At 47.2% G+C, this 16,676-nt stretch overlaps 2 protein-coding genes across 2 annotated transcripts; both read left to right on the top strand.

Moving 5' to 3' along the window:
• The first annotated feature begins 5,808 nt into the window (after positions 1–5,808).
• On the top strand, positions 5,809–11,887 carry abhd13 (abhydrolase domain containing 13). The gene is made up of 2 exons (XM_083681788.1): positions 5,809–5,969; positions 7,129–11,887. The coding sequence occupies exon 2, from the start codon at positions 7,166–7,168 to the stop codon at positions 8,228–8,230; it is 1,065 nt and encodes a 354-aa protein (XP_083537914.1). The 5' UTR covers positions 5,809–5,969; positions 7,129–7,165; the 3' UTR covers positions 8,231–11,887.
• Positions 11,888–12,504: 617 nt separating this feature from the next.
• Positions 12,505–16,069, top strand: tnfsf13b (TNF superfamily member 13b; the record flags this gene model as incomplete). Its single annotated transcript, XM_083682636.1, has 6 exons — positions 12,505–12,705; positions 12,906–13,014; positions 13,481–13,537; positions 13,818–13,942; positions 15,046–15,196; positions 15,404–16,069. 6 exons carry the CDS (start codon positions 12,505–12,507, stop codon positions 15,514–15,516), a joined length of 756 nt encoding a protein of 251 aa, XP_083538762.1. The 3' UTR covers positions 15,517–16,069.
• Between the last annotated feature and the right edge of the window lie 607 nt (positions 16,070–16,676).

The raw sequence follows: 16,676 nt of genomic DNA, 5'->3' as shown, positions 1-16,676 counted from the left end.
GTGTATGTCTTGTTTTTTTTTCTTATGTCGGTCAGTTGGTCGGGGGATTTCGTTGTCTCTGACTGATTTGGTTTGAGGAGCGATGGATGAATTGATTGATTAAACTTGCCCGGTTGATTTGGCAGCTTGTTGATGGATCGGCTCGTTGGGTCTGGTGATTTGTTTGATGGGGAGAGTGAGTGAATGGCCAATGCGTCAGAGGAGTCTACAGTAAAGCTTAACAGCCGTGACACTTGATAGCAAGCCCTATCTCATGATCACATACATACATGATTGTCATGTCCTTGATACATCACCAGTGACCTTGACGAGGAAATCAGACCTCTTGGGGGAGGGTTAGGGTTAGGGTTAGGGTTAGGGTTACAACTGACAGGTGCAGGGTTGTGGGTTTAAAGGGATATTCCCAAAAAAACAAAACAACATTTGTTCCTGGTTTGCCCATGGTTGTACTGTAGTTGATTAGGCCAGATGTTTTTTTAGTGACATACGTTGCTTCTTTAGATACTAAGTATTCTGCAGAGGAAGATTCTGTCATCAAATGAGTTGGTTTGAAGGTCAGGGCCAAACCAAGAAAAAAAAATGTATTGAATGGAATGTCCCTTTAAAATCCCAGTCAGGCTTCCATCCAAAACCCACTTTGGTTGAATGTTGGACATTGGCCAAATTGTTTGTGGGGAAAAGCCACCTGTCCATAGCAGGAAATAACCCAATCACATTGCATTGATGGAGCATGCCCATGTGACACATAAAATAAGTACCCTCCTCTCCCATTGCACCATGGGAAGCCCTAGTCCAAATGAATTAATGGCTATGATCAGACAAAGAGGATGACCAGGGCTCTGACTCATACAGGGCTCTGGATTGTCCTCCAACACAACACAGCACAGAAGCCCTGGTGTGTGTATGTGTGTGTGTCTGTGTGTGTGTGTGTGTGTGTGTGTGTGTGTGTGTGTGTGTGTGTGTGTGTGTGTGTGTGTGTATGTGTGTGTGTGTGTGTGTGTGTGTGTGTGTGTGTGTGTGTGTGTGTGTGCATGAGTAATGATCAGTGACCTGACTCTTTTTTATCTGTAAAAAAAAAAATAAAGCATTGGAGTGGAACTGCACAGAACACATACAGAACAGCAATTATCCTGTGGTCAGTTATTTCATTCAGATAAATGGATTGTATCTCATCACCATGAACAAAGTGAGGAAATCCAATATCGCCTCCAGTGCATGTTCACCAACAGAATATGAGGAGCACAAACACAGCTCCTGCTGCATAGCACACGCATGCACGCACGCATGCACGCACGCACACACACACACACACACACACACACACACACACACACACACACAGGCTTGTTAAATGAAAGATGATAGATGGCCTTTTTCTCCACAGGATAAAACAATAACCTTTAGTCTGGACCACCACGGTGTCTGTTACTACCGGCGACCAGCGTCTATGTGTCCCCTGATATCAGCTCAGTCAGGAGGGATCCCACACAACAACTCAAACCACCTCTTTATTATTGGCCAGAGTGACCTTCACAAAGTGAGTGTGCCCTTAACATGGAGTTAATCTACAGCAGGTGCATCTGCCCTTCACAGAGTGTGATATGAGACTAACCGCTGCCCACACACACACACGCACGCACGCACGCACGCACGCACGCACGCACGCACGCACGCACGCACACACACACACACACACACACACACATATACACACACACACACACACATACACACACACACCCCAGACACTCCCCCCCCCCCCCACACACACACACACCCCACCCCACCCCACCCACCCCCACACACACACACGCAAAGTGACTGTACACTCCAGAGAGAGTGTGAACTTCCCAAAGTGAGTGAGTGTGCCCTTAACAAGTACAGTATGAGAGTGTATCCTCCACAAGTCCCTCTGCGGAGAGAGGGGGATAGACAGAGAGTACAATTCTCCACAGGGTAATTAAAAGTGCCCTTGCCAAAGTGAGTGCACCATACAAATAGAGTATACCCCCCTGAAAGCACCTGACCCAAGCAGGAGTGCCCTTCACAGGAAAGTTACACAAACACAATCTGCTCTTCCTCAAACTCTGGATTAGCCAGCGCTCTGGCCAGATCACGACTCTGAAAGGTCACCCTGAGTTACCACGGTTAAGGTCATCATTACTGACCTTTACAAGGAGTCGAGGGGAATAAAGACATGATGATGATGATGATGATGATGATGATGATGATGATGAATCACTTGATGCAGTTACAGCATGTGATCTGTGTGACTTCTGGGGTCTGTGCTGTGGACAGGGAGGGAACATGGTGCTCTGTATCACATACTGTACAGCCCAGCCCAGCCCAGCCTAGCACAGCCCAGCCCAGCCCAGCCCAGCCAAGCCCAGCCCAGCCTAGCCTAGCCCAGCCCAGCCCAGCCCAGCCTAGCACAGCCCAGCCCAGCCCAGCCCCGCCCCGCCCCGCCCCGCCCAGCCCAGCCCAGCCCAGCCCAGCCCAGCCCAGCCCAGCCCAGCCCAGGCCAGAGTTTTAGACTTTTCTTCAGATGACAAGAAAGGCTTTTTTGACCTACCTCGAGGTCACCAGGCCCACCCCCTCCTCCGCCCCCCCCACCCCTCCCCCCTCCCCCACCAACCTCACTCGCTTGTGTGCTCAGGTTAAAGGAATGATAGATATTCATGGGCTCGGGGAAGAGGGGAGGTGAGCAGGATGCTCATTTGCAAGGGAAATGTAGCCTTTATTAGTTAATGTCTGCCTCTCCGCCACAGGGGACCCGCTAATTGCCGCCTGAGACGTGCAGCAATTTCCACCCAATTTATTTCGAGCAGGCATCGCGTGGGGCAGCCTTTATGGACCCACAGCCCCAGATAGGGCCAGTTATTACTCTTAGCTGATTAGACCCTCTCTGTTCGCTCACATGAGTGATGTCTTAGTGACTGGCATTAAGAACAGAGACATCAGAGCAAGCAGCAGCTTCGAATTATGTTCATTATAAATCGGAGATATGATAAAGGACTTGAACGCTCTGGTGCTCTGTCAGGTGAGTTTGGGTTAGGGTTAGGTTGTGTGTGTGTGTGTGTGTGTGTGTGTGTGTGTGTGTGTATGTGACACACACGTACACACTATGTAGCGGTCCTCTCTGAGTCACATGCCATCTTGCATATGGTATCATCCGTCCTCCACTGGCTGAGATATACTATGTCAAATCCTTTGGTGATTATTGGACAGACTACCACACATCACTCATACAGCCATCAAGAACACTAGCCTTACCACACATCTCCAAGATTGTATCTTGAATTCATAGATGAGACAGACATGAGCTGTGAGACGCTTATACAGGAAGAGGGAAAAAGGGATAGCTTGCTTTTCCCTGAAATTAAAGTGGAAGCATTTCAAAAACCGTGAGCATCACTATCGCTGATTCTTTTTCATTGCATTCTACGGAGTGGAGTGAGAGCCTGGTACCTGTTAGAGGCCATTGCAGCGTGGCGTGATGTGAATGACAAGCGTGTCCCTTGGCGTGATGCTATGATATCCCCAGCCAGCCAGGCAGCCCATCACACTGGCTCTCTGTCCTATATCAACTCAGTGTTATTGAGAAGGGGGCCTCCGGCTGTTTAGACTGCCACGTCTCAAGTAATTGAGTCGTGGGATTGGGAGAGTGTCCAGAAGTGTGAGTGTGTGTGTGTGTGTACGTGTGTGTACGTGTGTGTGTGTGTGTGTGTGAGTGTGTGTGCGTGCGTGTGTGTGTAATTGCTGTTTTGACTAGAATGTCAAAGGTAATTGAGTCGTAGGTAAGAAAGAGTGAACTTGCCAGCTGTCAGTCTCTTATAAGCTGAATCCATCACAACGTCAGTCTACCCATAACCCAAAGAGACAAAACTGTGTGTGTGTGTGTGTGTGTGTCCGTCCGTGTGTGTGTGTGTGTGTGTGTGTGTGTGTGTCCGTCCGTGTGTGTGTGTGTGTGTCCGTCCGTCGGGTGTGCGTGCGTATGTACGTGTGCGCATGTGCATGTGTCTGTGTGTGTGTGTGTGTGTGTGTGTGTGTGTTTGTCCTTATGCATTTACAATATGTTGTCATGCCAGGTGCTTAATAAATTGGAGATGTGTAGATATACAGACATACACTGTTTCCTGAATCTTGATGTTGTCGTGATCCAAACGAACCCTGACCTCTGACACTCTGTCATCCTGGAGTGACAGTCCCTGACCTGGGGGGTCAACCAGCCTCCACACCACAGCTGTGGCCAAGTGGGCGTGAACACCACAACACGGAATTTGATTGGAGTTTTTTTTTTTTCAGGATTGATTTACAGTATATCACTCTTTGCTTTAAAGATCCTCACTATTAGTGATGTCAGTTTTTCTTGATTTACCGTGCTTTCATCCACTGATATTACTAGTGGGATAGACTCTCATCTTTCTCACAGCAACGGCACCTTCCCTTTTCACCGTGACACACAGGAGCTCTACAATAACAGGATGTGCCAATCTCAAGGACTCGACTGACTTTAACATTTCAGAATGAAATAAATCAGATGGAAGGACAGAGCTGAGGGGTCCATCACTGGAGCTGCTTTACCTAATCTGTTCCCTCCAAGGTCAGCCTGGGTAGGAGAGCAGAACATGTCAACATTAAGCACAGAAAAGCCTCCAAGGCACCATGAGAATTTTTCATTCCCTTTTCTCAGAAGCTAAAACTTCAACTCTGGCAGCAAAGTCACCCATACAGGATATGGGGGGAGTCTTCTGTGTGGAAACACTTTCTTTTTCTCTGTCGCTCTCCCTTTCATTCCCAAGGTCACCTGACTGAGAGACACAGCAGGGCATGTCAACATTGACGAACACGGTGCCTTTTCCCATTTACAGTATAATAAGATTTAGCAGAGTTGTATTTCCTCAAATTGCCCTGTTTTTAGCCTGATCAAAACCATGTGGGCCCACATTTGTTGCATAATGTAGCCTACTATCAGGTATGACCTAAGATTATGTTGTTTGTACTATTTGTGTTGCTCTCTCTCTCTCTCTCTCTCATGCATGCATGCAGACACACACACACACGCACGCACGCACGCACGCACGCACGCACGCACGCACACACACACACACACACACACACACACACACACACACACTTTGCCTTTCCCAAGTAGAACTTTGTGATTTCTTGTGGAGGAAAACATAACAACATAAACATTAAATTCTCTTGATTTATGCTGCTCTATTTTGACTTTTAATGCTGACTCAGTATATTTAAGATATGCAAAACATTCACTCATCTCATGGGGTTGCCATTTCTGCTGGCCCCTGCTGTCTGTAGCACCAAAACAAAATCTTCAGCAAGCACAAAGTCTGTCTATTTACGTCACACTCCAATTCCATTATTTATTCTACCTTTAGCGTCTGTCAGTATGCTAACATGTATTGTTGCAATGTGTTCAATTATGCCTCCCACAGTCGTAGGGCTTTTCGTTCAATTGGCCAGAAAGGCATGTTCTTATTGCACCATCTAGTGGAAAACCGTGGAGCATCTGGGGAAGTGCACATCTTGAGCATCAGAATATCTCCGGCAGTGGACACTTCTTGTAGTAGATACTATTATCAAACAGTTTTATTTTCTCTGAATCAGCACCGTGTGCTCGTCTTAAGATCGAAATAATTTAAACTAGATATCATGGTACACTACCTTTAAATGCCTGACTTAAGAGGTCTGTGGTCTTGGCATACTAAAATGTATGTGGAACGTCCCTTGTGCTTTGCCAAGCTCTACACGGATTTCTTTTAGGGTAACACAAGGAAAGCTACCCGTAGGAATGCTAACAGCTATTAGTCTCTCTGCCGGGTTCTAGTCATTCATATCTGAATTGACAAATTATATGCTACTGGATCGAATGACAACGACTGCGTTGTCTGTGCAATTGTTTTGTCTCCTTGCATGCAGTTCAATCGCTAAAAGATGAGAGAGAGGTAAGTGTGGTGACTCAAGGAGTAGCTAGGTGCTGCTAGGTAGCTAGTACAGGTGGGGGCGAATGGCGAACTAGCTAGCATTTGCGAGTAGTACTTATAGCAAGATCGCTAACAGCGAACTCTACATTGTATTCGCAAATAGTTATTCAAAATCTAGACGTGTGAAAGATATTGGGACATGTATTGTTGCTATGCCCTTATTGTGAGCTGTTAAGTGTTCTCGTTTGGCCAAGCTGTGTACTGACAGTGCAGTGGCAACAGACAGTAGTAACACAATAGCTACATAACAGCTATTTTGGATAAGCTTAAAATCTTGTTCGAAAATATCTATGTATTGTTTAGATGTTAGCAGTTGCAATGACATGCATTCTAGCACTGAAATATTATTTGCAAACATTCTATTAGCTATAAATTACGAGCAAGCTGCAACGAGCGCTCCCGTCTTTGACAGGTTTACACCCTGATTGATGGCTAAAGCTTAGCGAGTTAGCGAAGGACATGACTTGACATGGAGGTTAACTAGTTACGGTCATATTAACATTAGCTCTGTGTTTTTCATAAGCACAGCAACGTTCAACATCATTCTGTCAGTTAATTCACAGTGGTTCTGCAGTAGTCGTCAGGTATTGTATAAGACTGACGAGTGTTTGGTCCTAATCCGTTTAATGGACGGGCAGATTAAGGCCAGACTCCGGAATGATGCGGGGGAAAGAGAAAGTGTTCTCTGCTTTTGAATAACTGACTGACCTGAGGGCAAAATCCTGTCAGCCCATGCCTCAGTTAACCACTGAGACAGCACCGCAGACACCCTCCCTTTAACATTGGGACCAGCCAGCTATAATGTGGAGAGAACAGAGCATGGCTGATTGTTAATAATAGATAGACTAATAGATAGACTAGGTAGTTGTTTTGCCTGTGTCTGTGGTGAGTCTCTGTCATTGTTTCCAGGTGTCATTTACCGTTTGTGTCCTTGTTCTCTGTCTCACATTAATGATTCATCAGGACGTTGTTACCACCTTTGGTTAGCTGGTTGAGCTGTAAACTGTTAGAGGAGACGATGACGAATCTCTTGTGTGTGAGCTGTGTAAGTCAGACTTTTTCGGACTCACATTCTCTCTCTCTCTTCCCTTTCTCGCTCTCCGGCTCCCTCTCTCCATAGAGTGTGTGTGGTGTGATCGAGTCGTTGCTGTATAGCCATGGAGAAGCCCTGGAGGCTGTGGGGGGCAGTGGAGCGCTGTGCCCTGGCTCTGGCCTCCTGGTCCTGGGCTGCCTGCCGCATCTCCCTCCTGGCCCTCATCCTCACCTTCCACCTCTATGGAGGATTCCTCCTCCTTGCCCTCATCCTGGCCTCTGTCGCCGGGATCCTCTACAAGTTCCAGGACGTGCTGCTCTACTTCCCCGACCAGCCCTCCTCCTCCCGCCTCTACGTCCCCATGCCAACGGGAATCCCCCACGAGAGCGTGTACATCCGCACCAAAGACGGTGTGAGGCTCAACCTGATCCTGCTCCGTTACACCGGTGGAGACAGCTCCCCTGGGGTGGCCTCCGGCAACTCAGCCAGCCCCGCCTCCTCCTCCTCCTCCTCCCCACCCACCATCCTCTATTTCCATGGCAACGCGGGCAACATCGGACACCGGGTGCCCAATGCCCTGCTGATGCTGGTGAATCTGAAGGTCAACGTGGTGCTGGTGGATTACCGCGGTTACGGGAAGAGCGAGGGCGAGCCCAGCGAGGACGGGCTCTACCTAGATGCTGAAGCCACTCTGGACTACGTCATGACCCGGCCCGACCTGGACAAGACCAAGGTGCTGCTCTTCGGCCGCTCGCTAGGGGGCGCTGTGGCTGTGCGCCTGGCCTCCGCCAACCCCCACCGCGTGGCGGCCATTATCGTAGAGAACACCTTCCTCAGCATCCCCCACATGGCTGCCACCCTCTTCTCCTTCGTGCCCATGCGCCTGCTGCCTCTGTGGTGCTACAGGAACCAGTTCCTGTCCTACAGGCAGGTGGCGCTGTGTCGCATGCCCTCTCTGTTTGTGTCAGGGCTGTCGGACCAGCTGATCCCGCCGGTCATGATGAAGCAGCTGTACGAGCTGTCGCCCTCTCGGACTAAACGCCTGGCCATCTTCCCCGAGGGCACCCACAACGACACCTGGCAGTGCCAGGGTTACTTCTCAGCCCTGGAGCAGTTCGTCAAGGACCTGCTGAAGAGCCACGCCCGCGAGGAGAGTGTCCAATCCACCGCCAGCGTCACCATCATTTAGAGGGTGAAGGGGTGGGGGGGGGTTGTTCCTACCCCCGAGGCACTTGTGTAGATCTGAAATGGACTGGATGGTTCGACCTATTTAGGCAATATGGCAACAGTTCCACCCAGCCGACCAGAGAGCAAGGTGCAGCTTCCACCATGTTGCCATGTAGGCGTCCTTCAGTTTGACATGACAGGCTGCGTTCCATTCCAGAAAGTTGTTCACTCCAGTCTGCCCTCGTTCACTCCCCTTCACAGATGTGATAGAACCCAGTAGCTGGATGGGCCTAAGCAACGTAGTTCTCACTGTGCAGCTTACACCTATTCAGTCCCATCAGATCTGTGAAGGGAGGTGAAGAAGGGAAGGTTGGAATGGAAAAAAACTTTCTGGAATGTAACACAGCCCAAGTGCCTTGGGGCAATGGGTTGTTTTTGGGACAAGGTTATGGGGTGGAGCTGGAGGGGATGATGGGTGAATACAACAGCAGCGGGCATTGACTCCTTGGCTTGACTGAATAGGACTGACTGAATTGGGCTGCAAGAGAATGTACATTTCTACTCTTTTTGTCTGGTTTTAATTTTTTCTTTAAATGTTTTGTTTGTCTTTCTCCATTTGTGTATATGTATCAAAGATCAAATAATACTTTTAGAGGGTGGCAACTGTTTTGGGGTTCTGGGGTAATGTTGAAATGCCTTCATAAGTCTTTGTTTTTGGTTAGAACTATGAATGCATGGGCGGGTATATTTACAGCCTCTTATGAATGATGTACACACCTCACACAAACATGCTCATGCTGTAAGACACAACACAACCAACCTTTAAAAAAAATAATGCAAAAAGGACAACCAAAGGTGCACCTGAATTTCAGTAATCCAATGAAAAAAAATCTTTGCTTAATATAACAGCATTTCAGCAAATCAATAAAAAAAAATGTTTGTCTAATCGAATTTCAGTAATTCAATAACCGTGTTTGTCTGATGTGAAGGTGTCAGACAAAGACCCTGTTGAAAGAATTTGCATGTAATCAGTGTTCTGTTATGGTGAAGCGTATTGTGTGAAGCGTGTGGTGATTTGAGCCGTATAGCGTATATACACACATGGATCTGGTGGGCTCAGGTAGGCCTAGGGCTTCTCTGGTGGGCTCAGGTAGGTCTAGGGCTTCTCTGGTGGCCTCAGGTAGGTCTAGGGCTTCTCTGGTGGCCTCAGGTAGGTCTAGGGCTTCTCTGGTGGCCTCAGGTAGGCCTAGGGCTTCTCTGGTGGGCTCAGGTAGGTCTAGGGCTTCTCTGGTGGCCTCAGGTAGGTCTAGGGCTTCTCTGGTGGCCTCAGGTAGGCCTAGGGCTTCTCTGGTGGCCTCAGGTAGGTCTAGGGCTTCTCTGGTGGCCTCAGGTAGGTCTAGGGCTTCTCTGGTGGCCTCAGGTAGGTCTAGGGCTTCTCTGGTGGCCTCAGGTAGGTCTAGGGCTTCTCTGGTGGGCTCAGGTAGGCCTAGGGCTTCTCTGCAGGACATCCGTCTAAACATGTCTCATGTCAGTCGGTGGAGACGACGAGACCAGTTTTTTTTTTCTGCAAGTCACATCCTGAAAAAATGTAAAATGAGGCAATGGTAATACAATGATACTATGTCCTCAGAATTCTACCTCCACCAGCCAACCCTGACCTACAAGTCTGCTCTAGTTGAGTTGACTCGACTCCCATTTTCCATAGGATTCAATGTTCATGTAAGCTATGACAGCATTTCATGCTTCGTTCTGTAGGACCAGGGCCTGGTGGAATTGGATGAGACCTTCACGGTACTGCAGACAGAAATACACCGTCTAGAACACCTCTGGGTGGATTTCACATGACGTCTGTTCTCCATACATCATATTTCTATTAGCCACCCTCTTGATTCTCCACACTCTGAAATCAACACCATGTTCCAGAGAAAACACACACGTGTTATGAGCCCCACTCTACTCGACTCTATATTTGCAATGAGCTGGAGTCACAAAGGATAGGAAGGGGTTGGGTTGGGATGGGCGGTTACCAAGTTTTATTATTTGTGTTATCTATTATTATCAGTGTCATAATTGTTAATTTGTCAAGTAGGCTGTGTACTCATCTCACCCTGCGCTCTTCTGAAGAAATGGCTTTACCCCCTCTGAGGGCTTTTAACGAGCTAATTAACCTTTTTTGCATGTCTTCCAGGGACTTGAGCTGAACTAGAGGAGCACAAACACTGTATTCTCTCTCTCCCTCCCTCCCTCCCTCTTTGTCTCGGCCTCTCTTTCTCCTCTCTCTCTCCCCCTCTCCCTCTCTCAGTGCAGCACACTAAACTGTAGTGATATCAAAGCCATTCAGACAGACTGAACAGAGAATATCGTTCAGCTTCAGCAGCCATGTTGGATCGAAAAACTAGGCCTGAATGATGCAGCTAAAACAACAGCTGTTTCCCTTACAGTGAGACCATTCAGTGATGTTTCTGTTAACTTTGAATAGCACACTGACCTACAGTATATAGCTTAGGCTACTTCATGAATGTTGCTGTGTGTGTGTGTGTGTGTATGGGCGGGTGTGAGTTTACCAGTGTGCTTTATGACAAACAGTGTTCAAGTCTGTCTACGTACCACAGCATTGTGTAGACCCAAGCATTTTTGTATTGGAGAAGGGCGCATGTTGACCAAATACTTTCACTGAGGCATTTGTGGTTGTTGGCCTCATTTTTCCACCCTGTCTTCTGAGTATGTAAGCTTGTATACCTAGACGACTTCATGGCAGAAATTGACTGGCTAAATGTTATATCAAGAGTGTGAGTGTATTCATGGCATGAGCTGATGCACTATCTGTTTCACAGGCTACCTATACTGTAGATCAGGAGAGGCTGGTGGAGGTAGAAATCAGAGGATGAGCTCATTGTAATTCCATGCCTTACAATGAGCCCCTCTTCCAATTTCTACCTCCACCAGCTTCCACTACTATAGATAATAGGTTGGCACCATCTCTGTACCATTGGCAGTGGGACGGGAGGTTGTTGATTGATGTATTGATTGTGTGATGTGCCTCATAAATTTGAAAATACTTTGCCGATAGAATCCTGGATTTTTGGTCCTGCCCAATTACTTAATTACTTATAACCGACTGGATTCCATTGTAAAAGAAGAAATTAAATTAACTGAATGTTTTGTCTCAAAGCAATCGCTATGCTAGGTATTGTGATGAGCCTTTGTACAGCTATTTATTTGTTGACACTTTTTTTGTTGTTGATGAGAGTGAAAGCTGAATGTTGATATGCAGGTTGGAACAGGGCGTCATGTGTTTAGATGTGTAAATATGTTTGCATATATGTCGGTATACATATAAACATATCGACATACTGACTTGTTGAAACTGTACGGTAAAGCACTGTAAACACAACGATGAGGCTGTGCCATTTATCAATCAGTTGTTGAGATTAACAATCCAACTCTGCTCTCTGGCCTGGAGGCTGATGGGTAATGTAGTTTCGAGAGCTTTCTATCTTTCATGAACTTGAGTGCTTGGATTTTTCATCTCCTCTGTTTCGGTAAACAACTGTTACAATCATGCACTAATTTGTGTAATTTTCTTTTCTATATTAATACCTATTTCAACAAACCATTCTTTTCTAAGCACACAATTTCACTTTCTATTTTCTGTACAGTAACATGCAATAAAATTATAAATAAAATTGGAAGATTCAGTTTTTCCTGTGTGATGTTTATTAAACATTTCTGGCTTCACATTCACTAAAGTCAGCAAATATTCTATTTTACCTACTTCACTTTTTATCTTCTTGGAACACAAGCACGTTTTTTTATTTTAGTACACTGACGGTACAGTAAGAGAGTCACTTCCCTTTTTAGTCATTAATCCTACTTTAATCAGTTGTGTATTCTGAAAAATATTCACTTATGACCTACACCCTTCTTATCCCCTTCCAAATTTTGGTTTGATATGTTTTAAAACTGGTTAAGCCCCCAGCGGCTTTGATCTTGATGAGATCAAAATGTCTATGTTTGCAGACATAAAGAGGATCAAGGGGGCCTAAGACAGAGAGAAAATGTCGGGCCTAAGACAGAGAGAAAAGAAAGCACTTTTGGCTGTGCTGCTGGACAAGCAGGAAGTCCTGAGTGGTTGACAGAGCGGAACAGAGAGGGGAGGCTGCTCTGCTCTCTACAATTCTGCCTTGCACTCTACTCCGCAGTTCTCAGAGCCTGTGTGAGTGACCAGGAGTCTGTCTGTCTGTCTGTCTGCCTGCCTGTCACTCTGTCTGTCTGGCTGTCTGGGATGGTCCTGTGATGGTGCGTGCCGGTCCAGAGACGGGTGGTCGAAGGCTCTCCTGGCCCGCCCTGCTGCTGACCCTGGCTGCTGTCACCTCCTCGTCCCTGGCTGCTCTCTCTCTCTACCACCTTCTGGCCCTCAGGGCCGAGGTGGAGGGGCTGAGGTCTGAGGTCTGCCGCAGGAGAGAAGAGCAACAAGAGGCTAGGCATGGAGAGGAGGTAGGAGACAACCCACATGACACACACACACATGGAGAGGAGGTAGGAGACAACCCACATCACACACACACATACACACACACACACACACTCACTCACTCACTCAACTGGTGACGGTCTTTTATGCTATATCTATCTATTTATGAGATGCTTTTATCTGTTTTGTGATGAGTGTGTGTGTGGGTGTTGATGTTCCCCAGACACTGCTGCAGATGAGGGGTGACGCCACAGCCAGGAGAAGCAGCCAGGACCCCCCTGACCCCCCGCCTATCAGGAGGAGGAGGGTGGCCGCAGAAACAGAGAAAACAGGCAAGACTAACCACGAAACTACTTTTCACTATCACTGACAGACCTCACAGACCACTGACCCTTAACCTAATCCATTCTGCCATTCGTCCACACAACAGGGAAATAGACAGCACTCTGCTTCGAGGGTGAAATAAGACAGCACTCTGCTTCGAGGGTGAAATAAGTATATTTTTGTAATTGATGACTCACTGGGTGAGGTAATTATCAACTCACTGTTTGTGTTGTCTCTGTTTAGGCTTGTTGAGATAGCGCTGTGTCAGTGTCAACGCTGTGCTGGATTTAGCGCACAGAGTGTGAAAAGCGGTTGTTGGTTTGAACACTTGAGTTGCAATGTGTTGAAGTGACAATGTACTATTTGTATTATACTACAAGATAATATCGATTCGCATCAGACTTGCACAGACTGTCTATCTACTCTATGAGGTAACCTGAAGTGAACACTTCTGAACGGTTTTCTCCTTTCTAGTGTCTCAGCCCTGCCTACAGATGCTGGCTGACGATAACAGAAAGACATTCCAGAAAGGTATGGCAGTCCTGGAATGTCAATCTACTTTTCATGTGCAGTACATACATGAGCAACATCGATACTTGATCATAGGTCATTTGCATTGCAGGGAAGAAAAAGAGACTGATATTATCACAAGACCTTGTTGACTGTGTTCATTAGCATTAGCTTGGATACCGGACTTATCTGCTGGCTCAAGGAGAATCCGACTAGCATTGAGGCTAGAAGGTTCATGACGGCACTGTACTGAATATGTTTGGATTGACTCACGCCTGGTTTGTTTTTGGGATTTGTGCAGAGTTTGAGTTGGAGCCGCACACAGGGATCCCGTGGCAGGCGGGGCTTAGGAGAGGCTCTGCCCTGGAAGCAGGCAATGACAGCATCCTTGTCAGAGAGGAGGGCTTCTACTTTGTCTACAGTCAGGTTGGCAGTTTAATTGGCAGTTATGCAGAAGGCAGCACATTGAAATTGAAGTTTGTCATAACTCCTGTTCCCTTTCTGACAGGTGTGCTACATGGATACAGTAGCCCTCAGGCCATAACTCCTGTGCCCTAGCTAACTCTGGTCCCCTAGCTAACTCCTGTGCCCTACCTAACTCCTGTGCCCTAGCTAACTTTGGTGCCCTAGCTAACTTCGGTGCCCTAGCTAACTCCTGTGCCCTAGCTAACTTCGGTGCCCTAGCTAACTCCTGTTCCCTAGCAAACTCCTGTGCTAACTCGAGCTAACTCCTTTGCCCTAGCTAGATCTAGCTAACTCCTGTGCCCTAGCTAAATCTAGCTAACTCCTGTGCCCTAGCTAAATCTAGCTAACTCCTGTACCCTAGCTAAATCTAGCTAACTCCTGTTCCCCTGCTAACTCCTGTGCCTTAGCTAACTTTAGTGCCCTAGCTAACTCTGGTCCCCTAGCTAACTCTGGTGCCCTAGCTAACTCCTTGCCCTAGCTAACTCTGGCACCTAGATAACTTTGGTGCCCTAGCTAACTCCTGTGCCCTAGCTAAATCTAGCTAACTCCTGTTCCCCGCTAAGTCCTGTGCCCTAGTGAACTCATGTGCCCTAGCTAACTCCTGTGCCCTAGTGAACTCATGTGCCCTAGCTAACTCCTGTGCCTTAGCTAACTTTAGTGCCCTAGCTAACTCTGGTCCCCTAGCTAACTCTGGTGCCCTAGCTAACTCCTTGCCCTAGCTAACTCTGGCACCTAGATAACTTTGGTGCCCTAGCTAACTCCTGTGCCCTAGCTAAATCTAGCTAACTCCTGTTCCCCGCTAAGTCCTGTGCCCTAGTGAACTCATGTGCCCTAGCTAACTCCTGTGCCCTAGTGAACTCATGTGCCCTAGCTAACTCCTGTGCCTTAGCTAACTTTGGTGCCCTAGGTAACTCCTCTTCCCTAGCGAACTCCTGTGTCCTAGCTAAATCTAGCTAACTCTTGTACTCTAGCTAACTCTAGCTAACTCCTGTACCCTAGCTACATTTATCTAACTCCTGTGCCCTCGCTAAATCTAGCTAACTCCTGTTCCCTGTCTCTCCCAGGTGTACTACAAGGATGCAACATTTGCCATGGGTCATGTGGTGATCAGGAGGAAGAGCAACGTGGTGGGAGATGAGCCTCAGCATGTCACCCTGTTCCGCTGCATCCAGAACATGAACTCCATCAACCCTTTCAACACCTGCTACACAGGGGGTGAGTGTGTGTGTGTGTGTGTGTGTGTGTGTGTGTGTGTGTCTGCGCGTGTGTGTACGTGTGTTTGCTACTTGTGTGTGTGCGCGCCCCTGTGTGTGTATGTGTGCTTGTATTTCCCAAAAGGGGTAGGTTAAGCGAATGGGGGCAAAGGTAGACATCATCTTTATATGCAGTATGTATTGATATTGTTGCCCCTTGTCTTCCCAGGTATAGTGAAGCTGGAGGTTGGGGACAGTGTGGAGCTGCTGATCCCTCGCGCCACAGCCAACGTGTCCCTGGATGGAGACTCCACCTTCCTGGGAGCCGTCAAACTGGCCTGACCTGCCTGCGCTCACTGGGAAACTGAGGGTACTAGGTTTCCATTATGGAGACACTGTGGGGACGTGGGACGGCATTATAGAGATATTGCTAGGGCCAGTGGAGCTCTCACTATGGACAGTAGTAGCATTGATGGGACAGCGGAGCTAACCCATGTCCTGACTGATTGTCAGACTGACTTTTTCCTGTGTGATGTTTTGCATAGCATGTTTATTTAAAATGTTCACATTCACTGAATTCAGCAAATATGATTTTGGCAGCAAATGTGATTATCTTTAACCTACTTCACTTGTTCTCTCCTCGGAAGACAAAACAGTTTTCATGGATGATGATCTGTAACCTTGGATACTGTCTTGGTATCACAGAGTTTCATTTTCACAAGGTGGTCATTATGCATTTATAACTCTTAAACGGCTAGAGTGATTCATTCAATGTTTAGAGTTGAACTGAAATAGTTGTCATCAAGTAAGACAAATATTATCTATGGTAGGTCTGTGTATGTTTTATATTGTATCACCTGCTTTTTCAATAAAAAAAGGGTGAAGTAGTCCTATTTCTACCAGCAGGAGGCACTAGTAGTACCCCTAACTACAGTATTTCTGAGCAGAATGCAATTTACAGTAGACTACTGCCTCTGCCCAGGCTTCCACTCATATCCCCCTTAACTATTGTGTCCTCTCAGCAATAGGACAGTTGATGGTAGGCTCTGTTTAAACTCTTGTATGTGTATTTTAGAGAGTCTTGTAAGACACGAGGAAGACAAATAGCCAATCACTTCTGCCGGTCACTTCTGCCGGTGCTGATGGTGATGTCATCTATTGGATATACTTGTACCACCTGTGGCCACCAGAGGGAGGAAAGGAACTGCGATAAAGAGTGAGGGAGGTTTGGTAGCGTGCTGGAGCTAATAGCCAGTGGAGGCTGGTGGAGGTTGAAATCGGAGGACGGGCTCATTGTAATGCATGGAATAGTATGAGGAATGGTATGAACACGTGTTCGATACCGTTCCTCATTCCATTCCATGCATTACAATGAGCCCGTCCTCCGATTTCTACCTCCACCAGCCTCCCACTGGCTGTTAGCTCTACATTCTGTGTGTGTGTGTCTATTTTTTCTAATTTTTATCCACAATTGTTTAATGCAGGATAGTGTTCTCAGATGA

The sequence above is a fragment of the Argentina silus genome, assembly GCF_951799395.1.
Source record: "Argentina silus genome assembly, chromosome: 12".
NCBI classification, from domain to species: domain Eukaryota; kingdom Metazoa; phylum Chordata; class Actinopteri; order Argentiniformes; family Argentinidae; genus Argentina; species Argentina silus.
The sequence above is the reverse complement of the archived record's forward strand: the minus strand, read 5'-3'. Positions and strand labels throughout refer to the sequence as shown.